This window comes from Zalophus californianus, chromosome X (genome assembly GCF_009762305.2).
Source record: "Zalophus californianus isolate mZalCal1 chromosome X, mZalCal1.pri.v2, whole genome shotgun sequence".
NCBI lineage: Eukaryota > Metazoa > Chordata > Mammalia > Carnivora > Otariidae > Zalophus > Zalophus californianus.
Genome location: NC_045612.1, coordinates 41,073,276 through 41,101,177, shown reverse-complemented (window position 1 = coordinate 41,101,177; position 27,902 = coordinate 41,073,276). Strand labels below are relative to the sequence as shown.

At 46.2% G+C, this 27,902-nt stretch overlaps 2 protein-coding genes across 3 annotated transcripts in view; one reads left to right on the top strand and one right to left on the bottom strand.

Moving 5' to 3' along the window:
• Window positions 1–9,028: 9,028 nt before the first annotated feature.
• Window positions 9,029–27,902, top strand: part of CLDN2 (claudin 2) — a 39,376-nt gene continuing 20,502 nt past the window's right edge. The window contains exon 1 of one of the 2 annotated variants that reach the window (XM_027608070.1): window positions 9,029–9,142. The gene's annotated coding sequence lies outside the window, so the exon portion shown is untranslated. Of the gene's footprint in view, window positions 9,143–25,672; window positions 25,796–27,902 lie in introns of those variants that run through there. The other variant, XM_027608069.1, reaches the window with a different exon arrangement.
• Window positions 20,603–23,827, bottom strand: RIPPLY1 (ripply transcriptional repressor 1). The gene is given in 5 exon segments (XM_027608072.2): window positions 20,603–21,276; window positions 21,279–21,433; window positions 22,004–22,068; window positions 22,690–22,765; window positions 23,622–23,827. Coding segments are annotated over 5 exon segments (612 nt in total). The 3' UTR covers window positions 20,603–21,166.

The following is a 27,902-nucleotide window of genomic DNA, read 5'->3' as shown; positions in this document are numbered from 1 at the left end:
TCATAAATATATTTTTCAATGCCTTGGGAAAGAGAACATCCCCTGGGTCCTCTTGGGAGACATAGTTAGGATGTAGGTTAGTGAGTCATATATCATAAATGTACTCCATTGTTTCTATTTCCTTGTCTTTGGAGTATCTCCTATACATTATACCAAGGAATATCTGGCATATCAACTTTATTTAATATGGGCTAGTTTTTAGCCTTTGGCTTCAGTCAACTGAGCAAAAAAGAACCACTTCCAACTGGGCAAACTAGTAATTTTTTTTTAAAGATTTTATTTATTTGACAGAGAGAGATAGCGAGAGCAGGAACACAAGCAGGGGGAGTGGGAGAGGGAGAAGCAGGCTTCCCGCGGAGCAGGGAGCCCGATGTAGGACTCGATCCCAGGAACTTGGGATCATGATCTGAGCCGAAGGCAGACGCTTAACGACTGAGCCACCCAGGCGCCCAGGCAAACTAGTAATCGAATCCAGAATCTCTAGTAAGTATTCAGGTGTTGATATATTTGACCTAATCTAAAATTACATTCCTTCCTCCATGGTATAGTATTCTCAAAATACATTCCTACACATATTCTGCAGATTTCTGCCACTATAAATTAGCAAAATTCTGTAATTATCTCCTCCCAGTTCAGACTTTTATTTGTATCCTTGGAGCAATTCTGTGACCTATAACTAGTTACAGGTCTGGAAGCAATGAGAGGAGGAAGGGGTGGTACCTGAGGAAAATTGACATTCCCTTGCAAGTAGCTTCAAGCAAGCGAACATTCCCTTCAAGCAACATTCCCGAGCTGGTTCAAGCAAGGCAGAACCAGCCTCATCAAATAGCATACTTCCACGGGCAAGTAAGGCTCATTGGTGAAATACTTAGAGTCATCTGAATTCACTCAAGTGTCCCCATTTCTATTCTAGGTTGTCTCTCTAATCAAATAAATGCCCTTACTTTCATAAAAGTGACCTGACAAGGCTGTGAGTTCAGCACATACTGTAATTGAACAACCCATGGGATCAGACTCTCATTTTCAGCTATGTCAGCTCTACTGCAACAAGGGGTAAGGGAATAGAAACTCCTAGTCCTCTTTTCTTTGAGCTTAGAATTTAAATCCTGCGATTGCCATTTTCTTTCTTAAACCTCTAGAGCACAGTTAGAAGTTATTCTACTCCACAGTCTTTGGGTATCATTAGCACCAAAATAATCTGTAGTAGCAGTTACCTGGTCTATCAAGCCTTGCCTTCAATAGACACTTCATGGTAAATGCCCACTTGTGATAATTTGATTGGTTTGCCATTATGTGCCATAGACTATCAACATCCCATCTTCTAATATTAACAGTATCATCACTGCTTTCAAATCCAATCATGCTATCTAATCGATCTGAGTTTCCCAGTTTCTTGAAACGCTATTGCCTTTAAGCACTCCTGCTACTACATTCTTTATTGGTCAGGGTTCAATTTTAGAGAACAGAAGCCACTATAGCTGGTCTGAGGAAGCAATTTATTACAGGGTGTAAAATGGCTTAGAGAGTCATTCAGGAGAGCTGTAGAAACAGATGCTGAGCCTTCAAAATGACTCTCAAAGCCACATCACAAAGCTAGGCCATCAAAGAGTGCTGCTTGTCTCTCCATACCATCAGGAAATTTCTGGTTCCAGAACCGTGTTACTCTTGCCACAATTGGGAAGCCCTTACTATTGCTATCAGTTCCAGAAACATGCCACCTATAGTACAACCTGCACCAGCAAAATGGGTGCCCTGTCACTGCCTCTGGACTCCCATGTAGTTAATATCTAGACCATGGGACCTCTGCTAACCCTCCTGAAGAATAACTAAACCAACTCAACCACTGTGCTTCTCAGCACAGGCAGCAGAAATGAAGCAAAAGCCATATTACACCTTCTGAATCGCATGCCCATGCATCGGATTAGCTGAACCTAAATCATATTCAGAGCTTCAGCTGCAAGGAAGTCTGGGAAGTGTGTTTGTATGTATACTTTCCATCACCTGCATTACAGGTTACACTCTAGGATGAGGATGGAATGGAGCTGAACGCCAAGTCACAGTATCTACCCTAGCTTTCATCAAAGACTTAGTATATTTGGCTTGAACCCCAATTCCAGGATCACAGGAAGCTCAGAGTTCTTTCTGTGATTTTGTCTCTATTTTCTTACGTTTCTCTGAATCATTCTCTGCTTCTAAATGCACACAGGCTTCCTGAGGCCTCTAATCAGAACCTGGCCCAAAACTCCAGCCCTCCACCATCTTCTAAAAGAAATCAAATCACACTTAAGCATATGATGACTTATGCATTCCGCCCCCCAAGATTTGTGAGGTTATAGGGGAGAAAGGCCATATCAAGGAGCATATAGCCATCTGCCATCTCATTGGGCCTCTTTTTTCTCACTTTCGCTTCAAGCTGATCCCTCAAGTTCATAACCTTCCACAAGTCCACACTCCACATATGACTGTCCCTGCCATTTGAAGCACTATGAGAAGCATAGGACCCTTCTTCTGCTCTGGGCTATTTCTCTTGTATGGTGAAGCCCACAAGTCCTATGTACAATTTCTTCAGGCTCCCCTGAAATTCCAGTAAATAAAGTAGTTTTTTTCATTTCATTATTGGTTACATATTTCATTAACTGTTATTGTTCTAATTTGCTAATCTTGTATCTTATGAAGAGTAGCTTATGTCCTCATGTTTTCAAAAGGAGTAAGAAAAGGAGAAAGAGCCAAAGACCAGTCACTTTAAATAAGACATGAGAAATATTTCGTTCATCTCCACCTCGGGGACTTGGCTTTTTTACATCATTATTTCAGTAATTTATTAAGAGTTGCTACCTATTCCCTGGTGACTCATTAATGGTATCCTAAGCATCTCCCTTTAACGAGTGAGACTTGCTCACTTCCTTGCTTACCACTCCTGGAGGAATCTCCTCACATGATTAAAATTGAAAATTGGGATTAGCAGTGGCTCTCTTCTTCCTGTTTCGTAATTTTCAGATGCCCAGGCTAATTGTTCCTCTCCTAAGCCAAGACCCAAATCAACAATATGAAAGTGGATGAATTCCAAATACTGGCTTTTATCTGATTACCAATTTCTAAAGAAACAAATACATAATATGGGTCAACTTTTTTTTTCTTTTTCTTCAAATTTATTAGATTTTTAAACAATAAAAACAAAGAAAATATTCTTGAAAAGACAAAGCTATATTGATGGGGAATAGATCAGTGGCTGCCAGGGGTTAGTGGCAGGGGAAGGTGTGATTATAAAGGGAATTTGGGGGGACTGATGGAACTATTCTGTATTCTGATTGTAATAGTGGGTACATGAATCCATACATGTGTTAAAACTCATAGAACTGTATGCCAAATGAAAAAATCAATTTCACAGTATGATAATTTAAAATAAAAATTTTCAGAAGAAAAAATCTTTTTTTTTTGTATTGCACAGGATGTATCTAAAAAGGTACACAAGATGCACATTTCAGTGATTTCCTCTGAGGAAGGCAACTAGATGGAAAACAAGTTGGAGAAATATCCTTATTCCTTGTTTACCTTGTGTTTTGAATTTTTTAATACATTATTTCATTAAAGTATAACATAAGCATACATTTAGATGAATTATCACCAAGTGAACACACCCACCCACGCAACCACACTAAGGGCACAATAAGGAATATTGCCAGCACCTCAGGAGCCTCCCTCCTGCCGCCTCCCATTCATTATCTTTTTCTCTCCTCCCCAGAGAAAACCACAATCTTGACTTCTATGACCACAGATTAGTTTCACCTATAAAAATTTATATAAATGGAATCGTATAATATGTACTCCTTTTTGTTTGTCTTCTTTCACTCAATATTATGGGACTCATTCATATAGTATATCGGCAGTTCATTTCCTTTTATTGTGGTGTGATATTTCACTGTATGGATACTCTATAAATTTTTTATCCATTCTACCATTGATGGACATTTGGGTTGTTTCCAGCTTTGGAATATTACGAATAATGTGGTTTCAAACATTCTTGTATTTGCCCTTTGGTGCCCCTATTTTATATATCTCTTTTGGGTTATCTTTTACATATCTAGGAGTGGAATTACTGGGCCAATAGGGTACATACATGTTCAGCTTTTTGGTTTTTTTTAAGACTTTATTTATTTGAGAGAGAGAGAGAATGAGCAGGGGGAGGGGCAGAAGGAGAAGCAGACTCTCCACTGAGCAGGGAGCCAGATGTGGGGCTCGATCCCAGGACCCTGGGATCATGACCTGAGCCAAAGGCAGACTCTTAACCGACTGAGCCACCCAGGCGCCCCACATGTTCAACTTTGATAGATGCCAAATGGCTGTACCAATTAACACTCCAATCAATTGCAAATAAGAGTTCTGGTAGCTGTGTATCCTCATCAACACTTGGAATGGTCTTCCTATTTTCATCTTAGCCATTCTGGTGAGTGTATAATGTCATCTCGTGGTTTAAATTTGCATTTTCCTCATTGTTTCTTAAAACAAATTCTATTGAGGTATAATGTACATACAAATTAATGCATTCACTTAAAGTGCATATTTTGATGAGTTTGACAAATTTATATACCCACACCACACTCAAGGCATGGAACATTTTCACCACCCTAAAAAGTCCCCTTGTTCCCCAACCAGGACAACTTCCTCTACCCTCATGCCCAAGCAACGCTTGACATGCTTTCTGTCATATAGTACATTTATCTTTACTAGAGTTTCATAGAAATTGAGTCACACAGGAAGTTCTCTTTTATGTCTGCCATTTCTTGCTCAGCATAATGTTTGTAAGATTCATCTATGCTGTTGCCTATACCAGAAGTTAATTCTTTTTAGTATTCCATTAGTATGAATATTTCACATTTTGTATATTTATTCACTTGTTCAGTGTCATTTGGGTTGTATCCAGCTTTTGGCTATTATGAATAATATTGCTAGGAACATTTGGGTACAAGTCTTTTTCAAAACATGTTTCATTTCTCCGGGTTAAATACCCAGAAATGGGAATGACAGGATATATATATTTTTAATCTCATAGGGAACTTCCAAACTGTTTTCCAGATTAGCTGTATCATTTTGCATTCCCACCAGCAATATATGAGAGCTCCAATTGCTTCACATTCTTGCCAGCACTTGGCATTCTTAAATTTTGTCTTTTTAATTTTGGCCATTCTCGAGCATGTGTAGTAGTATTTCATATTGTAGTTTCATTTTGCATTTCACTGATGACTGATGAAGTTCAGCCTCAATTAATGTACTTATGGGCCATTCTTGCATCTTCTTTTGTGAAGAGTCTGTTAGACTCTTTCATTGATTTAAAACATTTTTTAAATCAGCTTTATTGAGGTGCAAATCACATACAATAAAATTTACTGATTTTAAACAGTCTGCGGAGTTTTGAAGAAACTTTACACTCATTATAATCACCACTCCAATCAAGATATAGAACATTTCCATCAACCCAAAAAGTTCCCCTGGGTCCCTTTGAACAATCCCCTCCCTCCACCCGTGGTCCTTGGCAACACTGACATGCTTTCTTTCTTTCTTCTTCTTCTCCTTTTTTTTTTTTTTTGTTTTAACACTGATCTGCTTTTTATCACTATAGTTTTAGTTTTGCTTTTTCTAGAATTTCACATAAATGGAATCATACAGGATGTAGCCTTTCTTATAAGATTTTATTCTTCGTTTTCATATACTTCTAAAAACAGCTTTATTGAGACAATTTACATACTGTGAAATTCACCCATTTCAAATGCACAATCTGATGAGTTTTAGTAATCTTACAGAGTTGTACATGCATCATCACAATCTAGTTTTAGAACATTTTCATCACCCAGAAAAGAGAGTTCTTAATCTTCAGTCCCACTGCCAGCCCAGGTAACAAATGATCTACTGTCTATCTGGCTACTTTCACTTATAATGCTTTTGAGATTCATTCTTGTTAGCCAACTATCAGCAGTTAATTCCTTTTCATAGTCGAGTAGTATTCCACTGTGTGGCTATATTACAAAATGTATATGTATTCGACAGTCAATGTACATGTGGATCATTTCTACCTTTTAGCGTTCCGTGGTACAGGTTTTGTGTGGTCCTATGCTTTCATTTTTCTTAAATAGGTACCTAGAGGTGGAATTGTTGGGTCATATGCTAACACTATGTGTGACATTTTGAGGAACTGCCAAATTATTTTCCCAAGTGGCTGCTCCATTTTATATTTCCACCAGCAGTGTGTGAGTTGTCCAATTTCTCCGTATGCTTGCCAACACTTGTTGTCTATCGTTTTTATTGTGGCCACTCTAGTGGATGTGAAGTGGTATCCCACTGCAGTTTTCACCTGTATTTTCCTAACATCTAATGATGTTGAGCATCTTTCTATGTTCGTACTAGCTGTTATGGGCTGAATCGTGTCCCCCCAAAACTCATGAAGGGGAGCCTTGTCTGGTTGAGACGTAGTAGTCAGCCCCTGTGTGGGGCTGCATGGCACCATGGCCTGAAGAGGTAGCTGAGCTTGCATCCACCTAGAACCCTACCACACCAGACAGCATCCTTGACAGCTTGCTGAGGGCTTCCCTGAGGCCTGGCAGAGTTGGGCTTAGAGGCCCCGAGGCTGGCTAGTCCAGCTCAGAGTGGCTACCAGCGCTGCCATCAAATCATGGGTTGGGGTGGGGGGTGGCCTGTGGTTCACTGCTGCTTCTGGGTCTGAGCCCAGCCAGTGTCAGCCATGGAGAGGGCTCTGGGTCTCGGCAGGAAAGGGGTTGCAGCCCGCCCTTTTCCCCCCACCCCAGTTCGCCTGTCTCCACTTCTCACTGCCCATTCTTTTTTTCATATTCTATCTCTGAAATCCAGTGTGTATTTCACACTTACAGAACATCTGAACTTGAACTAGCTGCATTTCAAGTACTCAATTGGCATGTGTGGCCAGTGGCTACTGTATGGGACAGCACAGTTCTATAGCTTTACCAATATATTTTGTCTACTTATTCTGTCATTGACAGAAAGAGGTATGATAGAATTGTCCTATGACTATGGATGTATCAACTTTTATTTCTATCCAGTTTTGCTTTAAAAATATTGAGTCTAGGGTATTGTGTACATCAAAATTTAAAAATTTTATCTTTTTTTTGGTGAATTGAGTCTATTGTCATTGTGAAGTGATCCTTGTTATCTCTAGTTCACGCTTCCTGCATGAACACCTTAACCTCATTCATTCTCATCATGACTTATTTGCCATGGTTGCTGTGTAATTTAATGCTCTGTATATTGTTGACCTTACATGACATTATTATTATTGTTGATTTATACAATGTTTATTTAAGATTTCCTAACAGATTTACTATTTTTATTGTTCTTTATCACTTCTTGCATCTCTAAGCTGCCATCTTGATCACCTATATTTGATATTTCCTTTAGTATGAATCTGCTGGTGACAGATTTTCTCAGTTTTTGTCTGAAAATATCTTTAGTTCACCTTCTTTTTCTAAATCTTTTATTATGAGATCATTTAGGTTCACATGCAGTTGTGAGAAATAATATAGAAAGATCCCATATACCTTTTACCCAGTTCCCCCAAAGGTAACACCCTGCATAGATACGGTACAATATCACAATCAGGAAATTGACATTGATTCAATACACTGACCTTATTGAGATTTCTTGTTTAAATGTATTCGTGTGTGTGTATTTCATTCTGTGCAATTTTATCACTTGTAAAGATTCTTGTGACCACTACCACATCCAAATGCAGAGCAGTTCTCTATCAGAAGGCACTCTGATGCTACCCTGTTACAGCCACATCCATCTCCCTGCTGCCCACCCCAGCTCCAAAAACCACAAATCCAGTCTCCTGTTCTAAATTTTATCCTTTCAAACATTATATAAGTGGAACCATACAGTAAAGTGACCTCTGGGGATTGGCTTTTTTCAGTCATCACAATTCCCTGGAGATGCATCCAGGTTGTTATGTATATCAACAGTTAGTTCCCTTTTATCCATGATATGGATGTGCCCCAGTTTGTTCAACCATTCGTCCACTGGGGTACATGTGGACTGTTTCCAGTTTGGGGATATTATGAAGCAGCTATGAACATTCATGTATAAGTTTGTGCATGAACATAAATTTTCCTTTATCTGGGATAAATTACCAAGAGTGCAATTGCTAGGTTGTATGGCACGTACATGCTTAGTTTTGTGAAAAACTGCCATTCTCATTTCTCAGAGTGGCTGTACCATTTTACATTCCCACCAGCAATGTGTAAGTGATGTAGCTCCTCAGCATCCTCCCTAGCATTTGGTGTTGTTACTATTTTTTATTTTAGCCAATCTGATAAGCATGTAGTGGTATCTCATTGTGGTTTTGATTTATTTATTTATTTATTTATTTATTTGACACAGAGAGAGAGAGAGAGAGAGAGCAAGCACAAGCAGGGGGAGAGGCAGAGGGAGAGGGAGAAGCAGACCCCACTGAGCAGAGAGCCCGACACGGGGCTCGGTCCCAGGACCCCGGGATCATGACCTGAGCCGAAAGCAGATGCTTAAGGACTGAGCCACCCAGGTGCCCCCTCATTGTGGTTTTAATTTGCATTTCTGTGATGGTTAATGTTATGGCCTGAATGGTGCCCCATCCCCACCAAATGTGTACGTTGAAGTCCTAACCCCCAGTACCTCAGAAGGTAACTGTATTTGGAAAGGTCTTTAAAGAGGTGATTCAATTAAAACGAGGCCATTAGGGTGGGAACCTAATCCAATATGACTGGTGTCCTTATAAGAAGAAAAGGAGACACGAGGGGCACGTGTGCCTAGAGGGACGTCTAGGTAAAGAGGCTGCAAGAGAACAGCCAGCTGGTGTGCCTAGGTGGCTCAGTCATTTAAGCGTCTGCCTTTGGCTCAGGTCCTGATCCCAGGGTCCTGGGAGAGAGACCCACATCAGGCTCCCTGCTCAGCGGGGAACCTGCTTCTCCCTCTCCCACTCCCCCTGCTTGTGTTCCCTCTCTCACTGTGTCTCTCTCTGTCAAATAAATAAAATTAAAAAAAGAGAGAGAGAGCGAGCAGCCAGCAGCAAGCCAAGGAGAGAGGCTTCAAAAGAAACCAACCATGCCAACATTTTGATCTTGGACTTCTAGCCTTCAGAACGGTAAGAAAATAAATTTCTGTTGTTGAAGCCAGTTTGTAGTATTTTGATATGGCAGCTCTAGCCAACTGATATAGGTACTGATGTTGAACATCTTTTCATGTGTTTATTTGCCATGTGTCTATCCTCTCCACTGAAATGTCTCTTCATGTCTTTTGCCCATTTTCTAATTGGATTGATTGGGTTTTTTTACTGTCGAGTTTTGAAAGTTCTTTTTCTATTTTAGACATGAGGTTTTTGTTGGCCATGTGGTTTGCAAATGTTTTCTCCCAGTATACAGCTTGTCTTTTATGTAATTCATAGGATTTTGATGAGGTCCAATCTATCAATTTTTCCTTTATACTATGGTGATTCTGCTGTCAAATTTAAGAATTATTTGGCTACTTGTAGATCCCCCAAATTTACTTCTATGGTTTTCTCTAGACATTTTAGAATTTTGTGTTTTACATTTGTCTGTTATCCATTTTGAGTGAATTTCTGTGTAAGGTGGGAGTTTAGGTTGAGGTTCATTTTTTGCCTCTGCATGTCCAATTATTCTGGCACCATTTTTTTGAAAAGGCTCTTTCTTCATCGAATTGCTTTTGCACTTTTGTAAAGAATCAACAGGACATATTTGTGTGGGTGTGTTCACTTTCTCTTTTGAAAGGTATTTTTGCTGGACATCAAATTGTATATTGCTTTCTCATTTTTAAAAAGTTTCCAGCTGTTTGACAATATCATCACATTGTCTGTTGGATTCTATAGTTTCCATTAAGCTGTCAGTTTTATTGTTGCTCTTTTGAAGTTAATCTTTCTTTATGACTGCCTTCACCCCTAACAGTCTCAAAACAGTGTAGGCTTTTAAAGTAGCATTTGGAAAAAAGAGAACATGAAGTAAAATCACATCTAATGTTACCACCCTACCACAACCCCAGATTTGCACTTTTGGATACTAGTTTCTGTAAGCATTTTTAATTATGGCTAATTCTTTAATCCTCTGCCTATTTCTTTTAAATCATACCCTCTTCCATATGTTTTCAGTTGCGGTGTCCCCAACCACAATGTAATATTCTTGCATTTGCAAAACTAGATAATAAGGAAGCCTTGCCAACATCTACGTTTATAATTCTTATCTTCTATTCAGTAGTAAGAGATTTTTCCTTTCAACTAACTCTGCATGGGTTGATTTATGGTTTTATATATGCATTGGACATGCAGAGGCAAAAAATGAACCTCAACCTAAACCCCCACCTTACACAGAAATTCACTCAAAATGGATAACAGACAAATGTTATATATGGTTTTATATACGCCTAAGAGGGGAAAGGTACACAGAAGTGTCTAGTACATTACATAAAGACTAGTATCTCCACCCTTCTCTTTTTTAAAAGTAAGAAGAAACTTTCTTACTTTCAGTAATTTCATTTGTATTCCCATGACTCTGCCTTCATTTTCTTTTTTGTTTCAGCAAATATTTTGGTCAGTTGGAATTTCTCCTACCATTTTTGGTGTTGTAATTCTTTTATGGATTATTTGTAGGTTCCTCCACTGTTTTAGAGATTCTTCTTTTAATTTCCAGTAATTTGGGGGGGGGAATTTAAATAGTATGAATCCACAAAGTGGCTTCTAGAAAAAAAAATCCATTTTCCTAACATGCTGAATACATTCAGAGTGGCATATGTTCGTTTTACTCAAGTGTGCCGGCAGCCTACCTTGTGAGAAAATAGCATAAACTGAAGATTCTGTAAGCCATTACCAATGGTAACAATCAAAAGTCACCACTCCCTGCAATTCAAGCAAAGTTACTGCTTCCATATTCAGTTTTGTACAATACGGAGCCTCTTTGATAGCTTCCCCAAGTTGAGTAGGAAACAGAGTATCCAGGAAAGGTTGAGCAGACAGAAAAACGGAAATATTTCAGCAACCTCTAGGAGCAAAGTCGCGAGCTTTAACTTCTCTAGTAATTTTCCTGAATATCTTTTATGTCAGATCTCCAAAGGGTTTTTCTCCCAGAAATTTCTGGGGCTTGTGTTTGTGTTTTGAAAGGCAGACGATTACACTGAAGTTCCTTTCACGGTGCTTATTAAAAGACAACTGCATATAACATTTTACAATTTTCAGAGTGGTTTCATCATATAACCATCCACTCAAACCTCATTTCCAACAAAGCTGTGATGTTGATAGGCTAAAGACTGTCCCCATTTTAGAGATGAGGAAACTAAGTCAATTGTCCACGATATTACAGATAATGAATGACAGGACCTGAACAAGCACCTGAGTCAAGTCGGCTGATTCTGGTGCCCCTTCCTTCCCACCAAACTGCCCCCATGTGGTTTGCAAATGTTTTGCAATAACAGGATATATTAAATAGCCACGAATAAAATCTCCTAAATTTACAAAGAATGGATTTTTATTTTAAGCTTTTCTTACCTGTGGAAATTGCCCATCAGTTTGCCAGAAGCATTTTGATTAATTAAGTAAGTTCACGTGGATCTGTCTTAGCAGGGGATATTTTCACTCTTAGCCCAAGGCAAAGCTCCTGCTCCCAGGCTAACAATTTCGCTACATAGGTCACTTCTGAGTCCCCATGAGAGAGCCACCCACAACTAGAAGCTCAATATGAAATTTGAATTTAAATTGAATTTGCTCGCCAGGTAATCAGAGATCAGTGGAAGATGAAGAGATTTAATAAGTGCACCCTCTCTGCCTGGTGTAGACATAGGCTGGGACAAGACCAATCCTGGGCTAACCTTCCTAGATGCTATGGGTTCAAGGAGGAGTTTTTATGCCTGAATCCTACCACTCACCATTCTCCTCAAAGCTTTCCTCTCCGAATGCTGTAAGCACAAGGAACAATTAGCAGAACAGCAGGAAAATGTCATTTACTAATAAAAGCTTGATTTGAGGAATCAGCTTATGCCTGGTAACCCCTCTTCTCTTTCTAGCTTTCTGTTGCAGGGTTCTTTGGTTCTTACAAAAAAAATTAATTGGAAAATGCAGCTTATGCTACCCCCTCCCCTCGGAATCTGAGAAGCTAAGGTCTTCTCTTCAGAACAAATTGGCCTGACTTAAAATCCAGAGCAGAGGGAACTGACTATATATATAGTCAGAGATGTATATTACTTTTCACCGTGATGACCTTGTGGCCCTAATGATTCATCTCAGACCACTCAGATTAGTAGCTCCAATGCAGGGCGATCTAAGAAAGAGGTATATCAGGCACCTGCAATTGTAGGTGAGAGTATTTGCTCTCTGCCATGGACCAAAGCTGAAGCGTGGAGAGATGGTTAAAAATGTTCCCCTTCTCGAACATGAGAGAGAGAGCGACGGAGAGTACACTTGCTCTTCCACATACGTCTATTGGGGAAAGGATTTCAATGCTGGCTCCCTCTCTTGGGTTGCCATGGTGATGAGAGCGTGAAGAGCAAGTGACAGCAGAAAGAGGAATTCAGTGCCATCCAGAGATCCAGTGCTCTGGGGGAAGTAACGAGATTCTCCTCTCAGCAGAACCAAGCTTCCCGGGGCTTCAGGGTCGCACAGAGGATAAGGAGGGGGTCTTGCGCTCGATGATTTGTTATTTCAGCTGTGCTTGTGCTGTTGACAATGTGTCAGAATGAGAGCCGGCCAGCCTCCAGTACTGACGGTCGAACCTGCATCCTCTACCCCCAGAATCATGTCACATATTGCTTCCCTCGGTGCTTGCAAATAGGTGCTGCCCTCAGCACCCATGCTCATGGCGCCCATCAACACGTCCCAGTCCTCATACTAAGGACAGAGTTGCCCTTTTGAGCCCCCGATGGTTATGTCCAACAGGAGATGAGTGGCTAAAGCAAGCTGGCTGTGAGGACTGGGCAAAAGTTAATTTCTCAGCAGGGCACGCAGCTTGTTTGGGGAGATACTGTTCATCTCTCCTCAAACTTCTCATCTAACATTTAATTGTATTCTTGGCATGTGTTGGAGATGTGTCAGTCTCGGGCCACCAGTCCTGGGAACTTGCTGCCCTTCCTTTTAGGAGAAGAGTCATAGTTTAAGAGTTTACCAGAGATACAACTTGGCCTCAGTAGAGGCAAGAAATTTGTTGTCAGAGTGCAGCGATGTGGCCTCCAAACAGTAAGTCATGTACTGCCTTATCGATGCTCCATGTTTAGCCAGAGCTCGGGGCCCTGGGCAGTTGCAAGGGTTGGTGGAAAAGCGCTAAGACTCAACACAAGATTCTGGGGTCCAATCTTAACTCCTGTGCTGAACAAGTCACTTCTCGTCCCATCATCTTCAATCTCCTCATTGAAAAACGGGAATATATCTCCCTCTCTGATTTCATCTTATTTTATTTTTCTCTCCCTTCCCCTATGATCCTCTGTTTTGTATCTTAAATTCCACATATGAGTGAAATCATGTGATAATTGTCTTTCTCTGACTATTTCGCTTAGCATAAGACCCTCTAGTTCCATCCATGTCATCACAAATGGTAAGATTTCAATTTTTTGATGGTTGAGTAATATTCCGTTGTATATAGATACCATGTCTTCTTTAGCCATTCATCTATGGATGGACATCTGGACTCTCTCCATAGTTTGGCTATTGTGGACATTGCTGCTATAAACATTGGGGTACAGTTGCCCCTTTGGATCACTAAATTTGTATTCTTTAGGTAAATACCTAGTAGTGCAATTCCTGGGTTTGGGGGTGGCTCTATTTTCAACTTTTTGAGGAAACTCCATACTGTTTTCCAGAGTGGCTGCACCAGCTTGCATTCCCACCAGCAGTGTAAGAGGGAGACTCTTAATTCTAGGAAACAACCTGAGGGTCGCTGGAGGGGAGGACGGGAGGGGATTGGGGTACCTGGGTGATGGGCATGAAGGAGGGCACTTGATGGAATGAGCACTGGGTGTGATATGCAACTGATGAATCACTAAACGTTTGGCCCCCAAACATCCCAACCTCTGAAACTAATACACTCTATGTTAATTCATTGAAATTAAATTTAAAAAAAAGGAAAATGGGAATATATCATGGGGAGTATTACGAGATTCAAATGAAATCATGGATGTAAAGCTGCTCTGAAACATAGAAAGAGCCTGTGTAAAGCAAGCTTATTAACATTCACAGGATGTACAAAGATGTGGAGTCCAAGATTCTTGAGAGTATACATGGAGGGAAACACCTGTCTTAGCCCCGGTCTTGCCCGTAAGCCTTAGGTGAGTGTGTCGACAGTGCCTGCCTTGGGAGACAGCGGGTGTGCGGGCATCCAGGACTTAATAGAGCACGTTAGGGACGTCAAGAAGAGTCAAAGATGAAACTTCTAAAATGGTAAGATGTGTCAAAAAAGAACAGTGCTGGAGTGCCTGGGTGGCTCAGTCGGTTAAGCGCCTGACTCTTGATTTTGGCTCAGGTCGTGATCTCAGGGTTGTGAGATCGAGCCCTGTGTCAAGCCCCTTATTGAGCCCCACGTTGGGCTCCACACTCAGTGTGGAGTCTGCTCGAGATTCTCTCTCCCTCTCCCTCTGCCCCTCCCCCCAAGGCGCACACACACATACACACACTCTCTCTCTCAAATAAATAAATAAATCTTTTTTTAAAAAAAAGAACAGTGCTATATATATCCTTGTACCTCACATCTATAATGTGCCAAGTACTCTAAGTCCTTTACATGTATTATCTCACTTAATTCTTACACTAACCCTTGAAAGTAGTAGTAGTATCCTTATCTTACAGATGAAGAAACCGAGGTTTAAAGACCAATGTGCTATTTTGCCCATGGTCACTTAGCCAGCAAGGAGGAGAACTAAGATTTGAACCCAGGTCTAGTGTGACTCCAGAGCCTGTCCCCATAACCACCAGGTGCTAAATGGCTGGTCATAGAATCCTCTGGGTCAGTGGGCCTCTGGATCCCTTGCCTAGTGCTAAAGGTCCAGGCTCAGTCTCGAGCTCGGCCACTAGGGGGCAATGCATCTCGTGCTGTTACTAGACACCAGTTAACTTGTTGGGGCCTTGTGGGAGTTGGCCATTCTCTCCCAGGGTTGGAAGGCTTTGGGAAGAACCCAGAGCTTGACTCCAGCTTGTTCTTGGGCTTTCCCTCAACCTCCTTTTAATTTGCACTTGGCTCTAGGCCCCAGGTGTCCCCAATGATGAGGATAGAAATGCCTTTGCATGGCAGGTTACATGCTTCTCCTCCATGTCCGGCACAGGAGAGCATGCGGGCTGCATGCCCTTAAGGGCCTTTCAGGACTTCCCTGGGGGACTCAGTAGAGGGTGGGAGGAGCCTAGTAGTTAGGAGCCAGGACTCTGTATCTACACCGCCAGAGTTTCCCCTCAGCTTCCCCACATCCTGGCTGTCACTTAACCTCTCTGAGCCATTTCCTTCTCTGTCAATATGAGCATGGCACCACCCACCCTCTGGAGTTTGGTGAGCCTTGTTTGGGATAAAGTGTGTGCGGTGCAGGGCTCAGTGCCTGGCGCACCACCTAGGCAATGGGTAGTTCCTCCCTCTGGGCCCAGATTCTTCGGCCAGAAGGAAGCACGCTCAGCCAGGGCCCATTCCACTCAGAGGCCACACAGCACTGAGGGGCAGGAACAGAAGTCCCTCATCAGCCCCTGGCCCCTGGTAGCCCTGTGCCCGAAGAAGCCCAGGGTCTGTGGGAACCTGCCACTGCCGGGCAGGAGGCCCCCAAACGTCCCAACCTTGGTGACACCTTTCAGCATCCCTCAGTTTTTCCTGGCCCGGCATTATTCCTAGCCTCTGACTCACTTCCCTCCCGCCAGAAGTGAACCTTTGTTTCTCCCTGGACTCCCACAGACTTAATCCTTCCTCAAGCCTGTAGATTTCATCCCTTGAAAGCGTGGGGTTCTGGAAGGAGACAGACCTGAATCCTGCTCCTGCTGCTTATCATCATGGGGTAACCTGAGGCACGTGCTGTAATCGCTCAAAAACTGGCTCAGCCGTTTATTAACTGTGTGACCTTGAGCAGATTCCTTAATCTTTCTGAACCTCAGGTTTCTCATCTGTACCTAGCACTTACGATTCAGGACTGTTGTGAGGATTGCGTGAGGTAATACATGTAAAGTGCCTGGCACTTGGAAGGTGCCATGGATTACCAGCTGTGTGATTTGGGGCAAAAAAGAAAAACACCCAAAAAACCAAAACACTCTAAGCCTCAGTTTTCCTAACTGTACCTTTCCTTCGGGGTTGGTATATTACAAGAGTTCACCCTGTCAGGTTCCTAGCCATGCACCCAGTCCATAGTAAGAATTCAATGATTATCTGTGGTGCGCCTGGGTGGCTCAGTCAGCTGAGCATCTTCCTTTGGCTCAGGTCATGATCCCAGGGTCCTGGGATCGAGTTCCGCATCAGGCTCCTTCCTCAGCGGGAAGCCTGCTTCTCCCTCTCCCTCTGCTGCTCCCCCTGCTTGCGCGCTCTCTCTCTCTCTCTCTCTCTCTCTCTTTCTCTGTCAAATAAATAAATAAAACCTTTAAATAAAATAAAATAAATCAATGATTATCTGCTGTTGTAACTCTTATCCTCCTAGCCACCCTGTTGCCTATTCCCTCTGGATAGGGAAAGCTTCCTCTTCTGACTCAGTGTTATTATCTCTGACCCACTGACCCCCAACCATGCACACGTGGTTATCTAACGGGCAGGATGTCTCCTTTCCTCCCTAGCGCCCTGGTGTAAAAGGGTGGCCCAAGTTTCCTACTCTGACCTGTCAGGGACCTGGTGTCGCCTACTGTGTTTTGGGTTTACCCCCAGCAGGCAAGGCTCAACCTCCATGCAAGCACACAAACCCAGGTACAAAGACCTTGCTAACTCTTAGTTTTCTCATTCATAAAGGGGCATAATAATTGTGCCTACCTCCTAGGCGATCGTGGATGTTACGTGGATAGCAAGTAGATGGCAAAGAGTGTTGTACTCACTCTTTGTCAGGCTTTTGTACCTGGGTTTCTGTGCTTTGCGTGGGGGTTGCAAGAAGCTTTCCCACCTGGGAGTAAACCAGAAACACAGTACCCAACACCAGGCTCCTGACAGATCCAAACAGGGAACTCGGGCCACCTGACCACCTTGTTTGGGAGTAGGATCGGCAACCCTTTTACAACAAGGGGCCTGAAGCAGAAAGGAGACAAAGTGCCCACTAGATGAACACACAGGCTCAGTTGGGGGGGAGGGGAGAGATGGGGGTTGGTGATACCCACTGGGGCAGGGAAGGGGGCTTTCCTTGCCTAGAGACAGAGGAGAATAAGCAGAGAGCTGACAGCTCATTGACATCTGAGTGGAGTGGGCCTATGGGTAAAGGCATCCTGCGGCAGATAATGCGATCTGAACACGGGCACATCTGCCTGCAAAGCCCATACTCTTAATCATTACAATATTAATGCCTGGCACAGAGTAGGTGCTCAACGAGTATTTGTGTAATGAAGGAATTTATACTGCTGCCTCCTTCTGGAAAGTGTTCTCCCTCCATCTTTCCCTGAGCCCATCCTTCAAAGCCCAGCTCAGATGCAGCCTCCCACTAAACTGATGTGTCCTCTCTCCGTTGCTCTTGGGTGGGGGAAACCAGAGGCATTAGTGCTGGGGTAAGGAAGTGTGGGGCGCGAGGATGGGCCAGCTGTTGTGGAGCTGGAGGAAAGACTCTTGAGTTTTGCACAGAGACTTCTCTCCTGAGTCTGTGTACTGGATCTGAAGTTGCTACAAGGACCGGATACACCGATGACAAAGCAACTCACACTGGGCTCTGGTTACTCATAACAGTGAATTCCAATCACTTAGCAACCATGTGTGGGGAGGAGAATTGGAAGCCATTTCAGGGCAGGGGCCTGGGAGGAAAGGGAGACAAAATGTCTGCCACTGACCAATAGTGCGTGTGCACTGAGGAGGAGGAGGGGAGGGAAAGTGAGGGGAGCTCATTCTGACTTAAGAATTACTGCTCCAAGGGTTTTAGGGTCTTTAAGCACCTGAGGATTTAGGGATTTGTAATTCTATGCTATATAATACCCTAAAACCAAGGATATTGGGATTCCAAGGATTTCAAATACCTATAACCTATGGTACAAGGACTCAAGCAATTTTTGAGCTGTGAAATGCGGGGAGCTTAGGACCCAAAACAAGGATTTTAAACGGAACACTGGACATGTTAAAATACTAATCCCCCTTCGACTTCAAATCAATCTTGTTTTAACCCTTGCGACAACGGTTTCCAAAGGGTCTTCCCAACAATCTAGGGATCCCTGTGGGTGCCTCACAGAGGAGTGGAGAGAGTTAGTTTACAAGGGAGAAGACAGCAGGATGGGAATTCTGCATCAGCCATTGTGCCTTCCACCAGGGCAACTCCATCTTCACTTGGTTTGTATATTGGGCTGCTGTACTCAATTCAAAAGAGGGGTGTTCCTGGGGCGCCTGGGTGGCTCAGTCAGTGAAGCGTCTGCCTTCGGCTCAGGTCCTGATCCCAGGGTCCCTGGATCGAGCCCCGCATCGGGCTCCCTGCTCAGCAGAGAGTCTGTTCCTCTCTCTGCCCCGCACCCTGCTCCTGCTCTCTCTCTCTCTCTCTCTCTCTCTCTCTCTCTCTAAGAAATAAAATCTTAAAAAAAAAAAGAAGGGTGTTCCTGCTAAAGCACAAAAAAGAAGTTTTGAAGCTTCTGTCCTAGGAAAAAGGGACCAGAAACCTGCAGAGAGTGGCCCAGGAAGCCACATTTGACCTCTGTTGTTTGTTTGTTTGTTTGTTTGTTTTTTACCAAACGCCACAAAGATTCCTCAACTGCTAAACGAAATGGTGCCAGGGAGATCAGGTGGATCAGGATAAATCAGTCATTAGTTGAGTAAACCAGTCATTAGCTGACTCTACTGATAAGCTCTGCTTATCCGTCTGCTATAAAATTAATAATAACCACCACTAAAACTATAATTGTGATGAGTACTAGCGTTTATCGAACACTTTTACTATGTGCCAGGGGCTGTGCTAAGTACTTTACATGTATTATCTCATGGGATCCTCACAACAGCCCTGAGAAGAAGTATTAGTTTCCCCATATGACAGATGAGGAGACTGGGGCTCTGAGTGGGTAAGTAACTTGCCCAAGGTCATACAGCCAGAGCACGGTAGAGCCCGCCTTACTTACAAACCGAAACAGAATGGACTCCAGAAATCCCAGTAGCCAAAGTTCAGCTGTCTGGTGGCCTCGATTAAGGAATGAGGTTAAGTTTTGACCAATAGATGGCACCAGCGTGTGTGAGTTTGGTGGTCTGCTCAGGTCCGTCCAAATTCAGGCACTTCGCAGCGAGGGCTCAGAACTAAAGCAGCCCCATCTCAAGTTGAAGGAGGAAAGAAATGGCTAGCATTTTGGTCCTGAATCAGATGACATTAGCCGGTCCTGTTTGTAGCTAAGCAAAGATACGGGAGACCAGCAAGTGGAGGGACAGAGGCGGTTCTTTAAGAAGACCCGAGAATCTTTATCCTTCAACATTTCCTGGGCATGTCCTTTGTACCAGGCAGCGTGCTGTGTGATAAAGTCACATGGGGATATCAGACACAGCCACATAGGGACAGAGGCAGATGCTATGGTAGACGAGGTCCTGAATATATGGGGGCAACCCAACCTGGACTTGAAGGTCTGGGGAGGCTTCTCACAGGAATGGTGTCTGAGCTAGTCCTCTGGGCTGAAGGGGAACTTACCAGACCTACGAAAGTGGTAAGGCATTCCAGACAAAGGCTTAAAGCCACAAAAGTGTTAAAAAAACATGACACATTCAAGGACAGGAGCCATAGGCTTCAACTGTCAAGAGAGGAGTCTGAAGAGACAGGCAAGAACCAGGTGATTGAACAGCCTAGAATATCAAATTAAGGACTTCATTGGTGAATATATGAATAGAAAAGCCATAGATTCTCAAGAGGATCTGTGACCAAAAGAAAAAAAGAAAGGTAAGTCCCAGTTGTTGGGGAAGCAATGAAGAGCCACGGTAGGGCTTTTGGCAGGAGGACACTATGGTCTGATCTTGTGACCGGTGGGGAGGGCACATGGCAAAGGCGCCTGCAGAGGCAAGAACATTAGTTGAGGTAGTTGGGACGGGATAGGCATGAGGACCTGAGCTGTGGTAGATACAAAGGGAATCAAGGAGATAAAGTTGACGGGACTTAATAACGCCCCCTCTTGAACCCCCTCCCCGCATGCATACACTCATCTCCAGAGCTCAACTGAGGTTGTACCTCTGACTTTTCCCCCCAGCCACACTCCCAATTTTCAAGCTGCTTTTTGGGGGCCTTTTTGCTCCTTCCCTAAGCTGCCTTTGAAGTTTAATGGAGCCTGCCTGATTTCACAAGTTGACAGAGAAAGCCTGGCCCCATGCTGGGTCAGTCCCTGGCCCTGGATCCCCATGGAGTAGAATCTGTCAACTGACCTCAGGTAGGGTACTGAATTGGCCTTGAGCTGGTCTCTGACCCTCTGCCTGTGGCTTCACAACATGGCCAGAGTTCAGTTAAGAAATCAGCACAGTTCCAGGAAAAGGGCACCCATCATCTAGTTTATTTTTCTCCTGATTCATTTCATACCAACACACAGACCCCAGTGGATAGCAGGCAAAATGGAGGGAGGTCCCCAAAGCAAGCTGATTTCCTACATGCCCCCTTCCTCTCCTGCAAGGCTCCTCAGAGAGGTGCCCCCACTTTGCCTGGATCTGATGCTGGTGTCACTGGAGGCGAAGCCAGAAGTCAGGTCTTCTGTGGGGAGACAGGACTCTGGAGCCAGCTGGAAGGCTGGGGAGTCAAAGAACCCCGAAGAGTAACTGGTCCTCTCTGCATGGGTAGCCACTGTCTTGATCTGCTTCCGGGGGAGCTTCAGAAAGCTGGTCTTCCCCTAGAGCTCCTTGGACCCTCTCACTGTCTCACAACAACACAGACAATGAGATTCCAGAGGCCTGGGTCCACAGGCCAGCTGAATATCACCGCGGTGAGCTGGGGACTCAAGGACCCAACTTACAGTCTAGAGAGCTATGTCTGGAGATTCCTGGCTCATTGATGCTCTAGAGCCTTGCCAGTCATACTGAACCCCAGGCAGACTCTGACCGGTTCAGTTTGGGCACGTCAGGAGCGGGGAAGGAAGAGGAGCTGTGGCCGTGTGTGGGGCTGACCCTGGTACCCTCACACACTCTTCCAGCCCCCTTTCGTCTGTCTCCTCTTCTTTTCCTCTTCTTTGTCCTTTTCTTCTTCCTCTTCCTCCTCTTCGCTGTCTGAGTCCTCATATAGGTTGATGGTTGCCTGGACGGGGAAGTTCTGCAGTAAAATCTCCCCATCACTGTACAGGTAGTCAAAGGAGCGTGCTTTAGGCCAGAAGAGCCTGTGGACAGAGAAGAAATATGGCCCCTGACTTAGGTCTTTTACGTGCAGAGAGGCAAGGAAGGCCACGAAGGGAGTCAACCCCTAAATTCCTTCTCCTGCCTGCAGTAATGAGGTGAAAGGGAAAAGAAGGAAGCAAGCATTGTAACAGAACCTTCTAGATGGTTACAAAATGGCCCCAGGCGGGAAGGTCATATCTGGTGGGCCTAGAGCTGTGGGGAGCCCCTGCCCCGGTATCTGTCAACTCTGACATTGGTCCCATTCTCCCCCCTGCAGCCCCCCACTTCAGAAGTCTTCTAGCCAAGAATTCTCTAGCCCTGTGTCCTCCATGTCCCACTAAGGCTTCCTTTGCTGACCCCGCCCATAAGGGCTTATTCTTAGGGGTCACTGACAGATCCTCCAAAGAAGGCAACCTTGGTCGACTCCCTTAACCACCCTGGGCTTCAGTTTCCTGGTCTAAGAAAGAGCGATCCTGGCACTGCCTACCTCCTCCGGCTCCACAGGGCTGTTCTGAGGACTGGAAGAGCCGACGGGCCTACATCAGGTTCCAAGCTGGGCGCCACAGGCTTACCTGACGGGGTGATGGAACTCAGGGTCAGCCTTCGTGACTTCAGCCCCTGTTGGCCCACCAGTAGCCTGTCCAAAGCAAGAGCTAACATGTCGCTCAAAGTGCATGGCCACACGACTGCCTCCTCCATACCAGGGGTCACAACCCTTCATAAGACGATCTAGAAGAAACCTCAGCCATCTCTGGGGGCAGCCCCTGTCCCCCCCACCACCACAACAAGGGGCTCTATCCTGGTTCTGGTTGTAAAACAAGTGCACAGAGTCCTGGGGGTTGTTTGCTTTCCTGCCCCTGTTCTAACACCTGTTTGGAGACTGGCCAGGAGACAGAGTTCTACTGAGCCGCAAAGATTCCGCGGCGGGGGAGGGAGGGGGAGAGCCCTGGGGCTGCATGCCAGGAGACCAGGATTCTAGCACCAGCTCTCCCACAGGCTAGCTGTGGGGCCTGCCTAAGTCCCTCCCCTCTCCTGGGCACTCGTCTCTTCATCTTTCCCATTGCAGCAGAAACCCCAGGGCGGCCCTCCTCCCCCAGCTGTTGTGGAATCAAACGTGACCGAGGCTGTGGAGAGGCTTTCCCACGTCTGCAGCCCTGGCCCGAGGGCAGGGGTGCTCTGGAAAGGGACCTGCCTGGCCACTGTGAACGCACGTGGCTGCCTATGCACGTGACCGTGGGCCACAAGGGCTCAAACTCACCGAATCTACCGGTCTCCTCACCTGCCCCGGCAGGTCACTTGTAGAGGACAGCCAGGGCCTCCAGAGACAAGCTCCTCTAGGACAAAGAGGCAAGATCAATCTGTGGAGGAAGGAGACCGGAACTTGGCTCCAATGTGGGCTCCAGGAAGCCTGTCATGAGGCCCCTGAGCCCAGGTCAGTGCTCCTCCCCCCTGCTTCAACAATGTGATCATTGCTCTTGTCACGCTGGTTTGTAATGATCTGTTTACTCGCCGTTGAGCTTCTTGGGGGCAGACTTACGTTTGATCGTGTCTGAATCCCCAGTGCCCAGTACAACACAGTAGGCATTTCACTCATCGGTTGTTGACTGTTACATGCTTAGAGGGATAAAGGAGGGTTGGGTGGAAAATATCTGGCCCCCGGCTCTCCTACTCCAAGAAGTAGAGCTGAGAGTCCTACCATCTTCCTGCGCTGGGGAAAGGGGCCCGAACTATTCCTGGGCCCACTGCTTCCCCACTAGACTCCCAGAGGTCCGGACAAAAAGCAAATGGGAATCTTAAGGCGTGGTCAGGGAAGAGACTGCCGCCCAGTCTCTTTTGGGACTTTGGTCCTCTCTCACCCCCTCTTCAGCCTGGGTCAATGGAGGCCACACTCCATGGCAGCCTCAGTGGACTAAGCCACTTGGCCCACGAGGGCCTGGCTGCTTGGCTTTCAGCTTTGGCAATACCCCCTGTTCCCCTCCTGCCACCCAGAGGGATGAGTGAGGCGAGAAGCCAGTTGAGACACTCCAGCCTGAGATGTGGAAGGGGCAGTCTCTGGGGGCTGTGAGGCCTTGCCCTACCCCTCCACAGAGAGCGGGGGCACCCTGGCCATCTCATCCATTTCGTTGTCCTTCCAATCCCGGGACCCCACTAAGCCCGAGTTGGGGTCGCCAGAGGCCAAGTTCCACTTACCTTTCTCTGCCACCTACTCGTTGTCCAGAGGAGACAAGGGGCGATGGACTTAATAGGTCAAGGAGTGCCCGGGGGCACTGCACAGGGTTTGGAGCTAGGGCCAGGGCTGGGACCGGGGCAGCAGCAGCGGGAACAAAAGGGTCCATCCTTAGGGGGTCGAGGCCAGGCAGGCTGTAGGGGCTCTCATTTCTCAGAACCTCCTGCATTCTTTTGGCCTTTCCTGGGAGACCCTTTTATAAGGCCTGCCTGGACTCATAAATTATTCAGGGCCGAGCAGGGCTGGGGGACCTGGGAGGAGGGACGAGGATTTAGAACAGGGAGCTCACGGAGGGGGGAGCTGGGTCTCTGGGTATGAAAGCCCTCCCAGTTGAATAAACAGAGAGTCGGTGGGGGGTGAGGGGTTTTCTTTACCTCCAAGTCAGAAAGGAAAACACAGAAGGGGCAAATCACACACCATTTGTGCAAATTCCCCAGGCAGTAGCAAGGCTAGAGGCGGGAAGCTCATTAGCACCCCAAACCACAGAAAGCTGTCAGGCACAGAGGCCTGGAGAGACAGGCCTTTGGCAAAGCCAGTTCCCAGCAAAAAGGGACAGCTGACCCGGCTAAGGCGAGCAAGGGACTCACACATTATTTCGGCTCAAAACCCGCAAGAGATGTGCCAAGTGGACCTGATAGAGGGTGACTGCCATTAAGCATGCCACCTGGGTCAGGAAAATAGCAGGTTGGGGGTGGAGCAGGTCCAGCTGCCTGTGGGGTGACCCTCAAGCCTTCCTTCCACGCCCTATGCTCTCTGGGTCGGTTCCTTTGCAAAAGTGCCCAAATCTCCTCTCGGGCCTCAGCAGTAAGTGGTCTGGTAAAGGAGTGTGGGCAGCATTTCAGGGCTTGGAGGTCAGATTCCAAGTCTCAGAGCTCAGCCCCCAGTCCAGGAGCCAGGGTCCTGGTGGGGGTGTGGGGGGGGCGGGGGGCGGGGTGAGGCAGGGTTCCTTCTGGCCGCTAAACTGCCTCAGAACCATCCCCGGCCCAGGGGCCTCTATTCCCTCATGTGTGAGACGAGAGTGCAGGTCCAGTGGCCTCAAGGGGCCCTGCCAGCCTGAACACCCTTTGCTGGGTAAAGGGGTACTGACCCCGGGCCGGGGGGCAAGCCTAGCGGTTCCAGCACAGTCTTTGGCCTTAGCCAGTCTTCTGGGCCTTTGCCAAAAAGCTTCCAGTTACAACTGTTGGCGGCCTCCTTGTGCTTTAGAAGTCCCGGAATATTCCTCCGGAGCCCCAGCGTCCAGCAGCAGCATGGATTTAGCTTCTTGGGTATTCATCCTGGTCAGGTTTGTGATTGTCCAAAATTTGAAACCACCTCAATGTCCAATATTAGGAAACCAGCTACATTCATTAGGGTGAGCCTTTGCCCGTGAATACTAAGCGGCACTCACAATCAGGCTCTAGAAGGATAATCATCAGCACAGAAAGTGGGAAAGAACATCAGATCCTAACATCACCTGAGCACTTCGATTCAGGGGCTCCTCTTCTCTCTGTTCGCCCACCCCCTACCCCTCCCCACTTCGAATTCTAGCCCCACCGTGTGCCCTGTAGCAAAGGAAAATTGGAAACAACATCGACAAATGCCTCACTTTAGAAAGCAGGCTCAACAACTCCTGGAACAGTGAGACAATTGCACATTCAAATTGGCTTGGTGGAAGACTGGGGAAAGAAAACAAGTGGAGACTATCCAGGATGCCGGGGGCGGGGGGGGGGGGGGGGGGGTGGGGGAGGCTGCTTGGAAGAAGGAAGAAGGTGACTGCGGTCAGTTCTGGGAATAAGACTGTGGGAGATTTTTACTTCCTGCTTTGCGCTTTTCTGAACGTCCTCAAAGGTTGCACAGGATCCTGCTATTCTTTGGGCAAGAGAAAATAAAGACATGGGAAAATTAAAAAGAGAGAAGGAAATGCCTATCCGGGGAGCAGAGAACCCTCTTGGGGAAATGACCCATGCTCTGTGGGAGCAAGGCCGAGGCCCATGGCAGAAGCTACAGGGAGACACATTTTGGCTCCATCCAAGGAAAACTTTCTAACAGTCCAGCCGCCACCTAACCCAAGGGCCTGGCATGGCACCAGCCCTCGATAAACAGAGGTTTATTATATGTGTTGAAATGAGGGCAGTGGCATGCGTGGCCTCGGACCGAGGTAAGCTCTCTGGCCCTGCTTTGTGCGAGGCAGGCTGGATCCTGGGTCCCAGGGAGGGCAAAAGGAGGGCTGCTGGGGAGCCCTGAGTTCCTATCAGTCTCTGAGGGTTCTTGCTCAGTTGACCTCCAGAGGATGAGAAATTGCTGGGACGGCTTGGCCTCGCCAGCTCCAAGGAGGAGTGAGGCTGAGGGGGAGGAGCCTGGTGGAAGAAAGGCCTGGAAGGACCGGGGCCTGCGAAGGAGAAAGAAGCCAACCTATTGGCACTCCCCGGGATCTTTTTGACCTCTAGGTGGCTGTGAGTTCCGCAAGCAGGCAGGAGGGAAGAGGGAAGAGGGAAAGGGAGGAGAGGGAGACATTACTCCTGAGCCCAAGCTGACTCAGCCATTGCCACCCATCTTGCCACCTCCGCCCTTGAACCTGTGTTCATTCCTCCTTCCGTGTATGGGAGACGAAGCCCCTGGCCCCTCTCGGTGGGCTCTCCCCAGCCTGAAGGATTTTTAAGGCCTGCAAGTGCCGCTGGACAAATGTGGGAGCCTGGCTGTTTTCCCTTGCAGTCGGCACAGAACAGGAATGAGCAGGATGGCCAGCAGGGTGGCAAGGAAAGGCGTGGAACAGCAAAATGCATAACTTCTTGTCAGGTGATTGCGAGCCCACCTGTTTCCCCTAACAGCCCTGGAGCATCTCTGGGTTTGGTCAGTGACTACTTTGCCAGGCCCTTCTGAGAGAGCACCTCCGCCGGTCGACACCCCGCTGGGCACTGCCTGGCAAAGGGAGGGGCGAGAAAGAGGAAAGTGCTGAGGACCCTGCCTCCAGGTGCCTACAGGCTAGGGAGGGAGATAAAACCTGCACAAGGGCCAGGCGGACTCAAACAAGCTCTGGTGGGCCCTCGTACCCCTCAGCCACCCTCGAGTGTGTTCCCCTGTGAAGCCCCAACCCCAGCCTCCACATTCCCCTGGGCGCCATTCCAAACTTCCTTCAGCTCCCTACCATGTTCCTGCCCCACCCCTCTCCTCCTACTTCCCTGAGAAAACAGAGGCCTTCAAGCATGAATTACCTCAGTGCCCTGCCCCACCCCCCCAAAAGTGGCGGGCCTCTCCAACTTCCTTCTCCTCCAGCCCTCCCTTCTCAGGGGACAAGGTGCCCCTCTTGTTAAAGGCTAATCCCTTTATCTGGGCCTTGGCCTCATCCACGTGGACCTCCTTCTCTGGGCCCTTCCTCCAGACATTATTCCCCCTTCTCTTCAGGAAAGTCCAGTTTCCTTATACTAGCTCTTTCCTTTCTGATTGTAAAATGGTGGTCTCTTTTATGCCAGAAAATAAGGCCCCTCCCTCTCCAGATGTGTTTTCTTGCTCCCCTAACAAGTTCTCCCTCTCTCTCTCTCTTTTTCTCTCTCCCCTCCCTCGTTCCCTCTCCCTCTTCTTCCCATCACCCTCAAATGTACCTCAACCTACTACAATTTGGCCCCTGCCCCATCTTCCTAGTCAACAGGCACCACCAAAGGTCACCAATAACCCCCTAATTGCCAAATTCAGTGATCTCTTTGAACTCTGGGTGTCAAGAGACTGGGGGCCAAGCCCTCTTTTCTTAAACCCTCCTTCTGCTCTTGGCCTCCACAATGACTCTCTCGTTTTCCTCCTGCTTCTGGATCCACTTCTCTTGGTCTCTGTTGCTGACGTCCCTTCCTCTGCCCATTGGCCAGACCTGTGGTTCTCAGTTACAGTCCCCGAATTGGGCTGATACACAGTGACCTTTTCAGTGGGTCACGGCAAAACGGGAGACACATCCAAAGGAAAGCTTTTCAATAATCTAAACTTATTCACTTATAAAAAGGACTGTCTTTTATTCTGAGATTATGCCCTTCCTATTTGGGCGGGTGGGATAAGCAAAATAGTCTTTCTTTTGTGAAATGATCGCAATGGTGGATATTCGTTTTTTTTCTTTAATGAGGCAACTTGGCAAAATAAAACTTTGGTTTCTCTATGTCAGTCCCGTTAATGTTTGTTGAATGAATCAAAACCTGAGAATGATATTTCCTCCTCCGCAAAACTCCCCCGTACCTACCTCAGGAACCGGCGTCATACAGGCCGAGTCATTCAAGCGAAAGCCT